The sequence below is a fragment of the Oratosquilla oratoria genome, chromosome 32 (assembly GCF_046742065.1).
Source record: "Oratosquilla oratoria isolate Oo_2021 chromosome 32, ASM4674206v1, whole genome shotgun sequence".
Classification (NCBI taxonomy): Eukaryota; Metazoa; Arthropoda; class Malacostraca; order Stomatopoda; family Squillidae; genus Oratosquilla; species Oratosquilla oratoria.
In genome coordinates this window covers 3,809,946-3,814,945 of record NC_134808.1, presented here as the reverse complement: position 1 = coordinate 3,814,945, position 5,000 = coordinate 3,809,946, and the positions used below count along the sequence as shown (strand labels likewise).

Genomic DNA, 5,000 nt, shown 5'->3' with positions numbered 1-5,000 from the left:
GAATGTGCATGAATTGTTGAAGACTACATTAACATTCCATGTTTTGAGTAAATGAGGAATCTGAGAAAGACTTTCACTAAATGGCATGACTAAAAGATTCTTGGTTTTCAAAGGGAGGTGTAGGTTGATTTCTATAAAAAGTTTTCTTGGCTTTTTGAGAGCGTTATTTATAAAAGTCTTAGGGTAAGCTTAAACCAATGTTGAAAATATTTTCAAATTCCTCATCAATAAATTCCGGGCAGCATATGCGTAGAGCACGTAAAAACATTGAAGAGAAACACTGAATATTTGACTTTGTTGTGGTGACCAGAGTAGTAGTGGACATATGACATTACATTAGTAGGTTTCCTATAAATACTGAATTTAAAACTATTGCCTTCTCTATGAATAAGACAATCAAGAAAAGGCAATTTACAATCAATTTCTGATTCTACTGTGAAATTAATAGAAGGAGCTAAGCTATTAAGTGAAACTAAAAATGTGTCCAAATTTTCTGTAGAAGGCCACAGACATAAAACATCATCTACATATCTGTACCAAACAGCCTGAGATGGTAAAATATTACTTAGTAACCTCTTTTCAAAAAATTCCATATATAGGTTACTTAACACTGGCGAAAGGGGATTACCCATTGCCATACCAAAATTTTGTGTGTAATATTCACCATGAAATTCAAACTTGCAATCCTTGATACATAACTTGATGAGTTCTATACAAACCAAAGGTGAAATCTGTAAAGACAACTCATCTATGGTCTCCGTGAGATATACAATCAAATCATCAATTGGGACATTCGTAAATAAAGAAGTTATATCAAAACTTACAAGTTTGAAATCGAAATCAATATTTAGATTATTAAGTTTCTCAACTAGTTCCACATTATTCTTAATATTTGAATTTGAAATGTTACCAACTAAGGGTTTTAGTAAAGACACAAGCCATTTGGACAGCTTATACGAGACTGACCCGGTTGAACTAATGATAGGTCTTACTGGGTTGTTTGGCTTATGTGTCTTGATGAGTCCGTACATATATGGAAGAGAAGGTGAGATGGAAGAAAATTGTTTTATCAAAACATCTTCCCCTTTTAACAACAACTTCATTTTTTTGTTAAACTGAGTATTAACAATATTTAGAGGATTATTCCTAAGTTTAACATAAGTGGTCTCATCGGACAAAAGGTCATGCATTTTAGACAGGTAGTCAACTCTGTTCAAAATAACCACCGCATTAGCTTTATCTGCTCTTGTTACATGTAAATCATTGTCTTCCTTCAGGGTTCTTAATGCTTTTAAGAATCTATTAGGACAATTTGGTATTACTTGTTTAGACAATGAGGCATAAACAATACCTTTGCAAATGTTCAAATCTTCAGTGGATAAATCACTGTATTTTTCTAAGTTGCAAAAAGATTTAGCAATATCTACAAAATCATATTCATTGTTAGAATAAGCAAATTTCAAACCATAACCTAATGCACATGACACATTGCTGTTTAACTCTTTGTCAGAAAGATTCACTACAAAATTGGGGTTTGCATTTTTTGTCCAATCACTATTTTGAATTAACTGGGTCAACTTACGATTCAAATTTGTCTGAAGATCTTGACGTGTCTTCCTTAGTTTATCATAACAATAATCCAACATCCGTCCCTTCCATTCGAAAGGAATAGAATTGTGAAAAACTTGTTTTTTCTGTTGAATTCTCCAAAAAATTCATGTGGCTGCATATACAAGGTTCCTTGTAAAGATTGTGGGAATTTTTATAAAGGGCAAACAGGTAAAGATCTCTCAACTAGAATAAAGCAACATAAATATAGTGTCAGAACAGGACAAGACTCTAATGCTTTATTTGTGCACATGAGGGATCATAATCATTGTATAGACTGGACAAAGGCATCGTCAATTTTATCATGTAATCCTGTTGTTAACAGGAACATCATTGAAAGTAGCCTTATCAAACAAACTGAGTCAGTCAATTTGAACATAAGTAATGGTTTGTATAAATTAGATAATTACATAATTAAGAATTTTTTTAATCAATTCGGTATAGGAGATTTTGGTTAACCCCAAGAGTGGACAAATGGCATGGTTCCGTGTGGGACCTTGTGACCTCTCCTAATTTTTCCGTGTGGTGCCTTGTGACCTCTCCTATATTTTTTCGTATGACGCCTTGTCACCTCTCCTAGGTTTACACTTTTCCGTTTATATTGTCTTTGTATTGTACTTTTGTCTGTATTCTCCCCTGAGGATGTGAATTACACGAAAGCGCTTGGGATTTCTGTGTTTCTTTTTCTTAAGTGGTTACCAGCATATATATATATGTACATATATATATGGATAAATAGAGAGATAGATTGATAGATATATGAATAGATAAATAGATAAGTAAATGAATAGGTAATAGATAAATAAAAAGATAAATAAACAAATTGATTAATCAATTAGTTGATAGATAATAAGCAAATAAATAAATAAATAAATGAATAAATAAATAAATAAATAAAAAGTATATAAATAAATATATAAAAATGAATGAGTAAATAGATGAATGAATGAATAAACAAATAAATGTATCAATTAAGAAATAAATAAGAAAATAGATGAACAAATAAGTAGATAAATGTGTAAATTAAAAAATGAATAAATAGATAAATAGATAAATAGATAGACAAATAAGATAAATAAGAGATATTCATGCTACTTGATAACAGCTCAAATCGAGACAAATTCAATTTCCTGTCGATATTTGAAAATCAATATTGAAGCCTTAAACCCAAAAAAGGATTATGAAAAAATTAACTTAATTTCTAGACGACCCCTTACACATAATTTATTCATATCAATGTCATTCATTCTTAGAAATTCCTTCTATATGTATATATCTTTTTATTGTCAATATATAAATAATTTAATCAAAAGTTACCGTATCAGGTCGTCACAAAATAGCCAAGGAAAATAGCTAGAGAAGTCTTATAACTATGTACAATGTAGTCACTATAGATAGATAAGACAATCGCATTGAAGGGATGTAAGGTCTGTAAATCTAGAAGCCCACTCTGCACTTAGTAACAAAGATATAATCAAAGTCAGCTTTTATTAGATATGTATGACATCGAATTGAAGAGTTTGACTGAGATACCTTCTGACCTTTGGAGTGTCCCTTCCTTACTCACTAACCAGGAAATTGAATATGAGGTTCGCCATTATTCTAAAGAGTTCAATGATTTGACTATTCCGTATCTATGCATGCCTTTGAGTTTAATACAATCGCCTACCGCCAACCCCTTCCTTAATGGGTAGTACTTTATCTTTTCTTCTTGTTGTAGTCAGGTTATTTTATCCATATCCGTAGCATTCTAACGAAATAGATGCATACTAAAGTATATGTAGTTTTGGCGTATGTGTGTGTGTGTGTGTGTGTGTGTGTGTGTGTGTGTGTGTGTGTGTGTGTGTGTGTGTGTGTGTGTGTGTGTGTGTGTGTGTGTGTGTGTGTGTGTGTGTGTGTATGTGTGTGTGTGTGTGTGTGTGTGTGTGTGTGTGTGTGTGTGTGTGTGTGTGTGTGTGTGTGTGTGTGTGTGTGTGTGTGTGTGTGTGTGTGTGTGTGTGTGTGTGTGTGTGTGTGTGAGTGTGTGTGTGTGTGTGTGTGTGTGTGTGTGTGTGTGTGTGTGTGTGTGTGTGTGTACACTTTTTTTTATCTTGGAACCGTGATATAAGGTTATTTGGAGTCCGTTATTGTTATTGAAACCTGCTTCGGCATTGATGCTCTTATCTCTGACGAGTTTGTATGAAGTGTTATTGTTGCATTCATTTTCTTTATGTTTCGTTATGATTTCAGATTACTTCGCTCGCCCTGTGTGACGTATGATCCTGACGGAAAGAACGAGTTTCCCCTTCTTGCCGAACGAAATCACCTGGATTTAACAAGAATAAAACATTTGAAATACAACGTAGACCACAAATGGGTCTAGAGAAACTTAACCCATTTATGTCAGGAGTTTTGGTTACCATCTGATGATGTAATTGTATCAGGGAGACTTCATATACATCAAAGTGTTTGTCATCAATAGCGCCACATTCATTCATTACTTTTGGCTTCATAAGCTCAGCTCCGCATGGGCCATCGCAACCAACGATAGTATCACATTGAATGGTATTGCAAATGAAGATAACGCTACTGTAGAATCATGATCAATTTAATTTGTTTTTATCCATTCAGGACTGATAGAAACTAACATCGTTAGATTCGTCAAATAGATTAGAGGCTGATGATTGGTCTTTTTGTAGATTTTGTAGTCTACCATGAGTTGATTTTTTTTATTATTATTTAGATACTTAGGTTCCTTTCTAGATAAAATTCACCTGATGAGGAATGATCGAAAGATGAAAATATACAGTAGAAAATTGTATGTGATTCTTTAGAAATCCTGTAGATAAAATTAAAGAAGAAAACTAACTGAGATTGTTAAAGTTAGATCAGTAACATTAAGTATAAAAATAGGGGTAGGAATAATGACAATAATTTCTTAAATAAGTCCAGACCTTCTACATGCCTTGAAACTCTACTACGCAAATACACACACACACACACACACACACACACACACACACACACACACACACACACACACACACACACACACACACACACACACACACACACACACACACACACACACACACACACACACTCACTCGGTGGCGTAGTTGGTAGAGCGCTGAACTGCCACCATAGTGGCCCGTAGTTCTTGGTTCGAATCCAGCCCAGGACCGAAATTATTTCGGTACCGCTGCGCTTCGGGTCGTTACTCTGACTCTCGTGGGCGGGGAGTTGGGTGTGTGTGTGTGTGTGCAAGGTCATAGCATTACCCATAGATCGGACCTACGAGCTCTGAGCTCTCTTCCAGGAGGGAAATAGCTGTCGATCACGAGTCCAACACGTGATCCAAAGACCAAGTGAATACACACACACACACACACACACACAAATATGTATATGTC

The 5,000-nt window shown here is 34.5% G+C and overlaps 1 protein-coding gene across 1 annotated transcript in view; it reads right to left on the bottom strand.

Moving 5' to 3' along the window:
- LOC143041797 (uncharacterized) overlaps positions 1–1,646 on the bottom strand; it is a 17,711-nt gene extending 16,065 nt beyond the window's left edge. Inside the window, exon 1 of the mRNA XM_076213855.1 lies at positions 629–1,646. Within this exon, the coding sequence (XP_076069970.1) occupies positions 629–1,646 (1,018 nt within the window). The remainder of the gene's footprint in view (positions 1–628) is intronic.
- Positions 1,647–5,000: the final 3,354 nt, after the last annotated feature.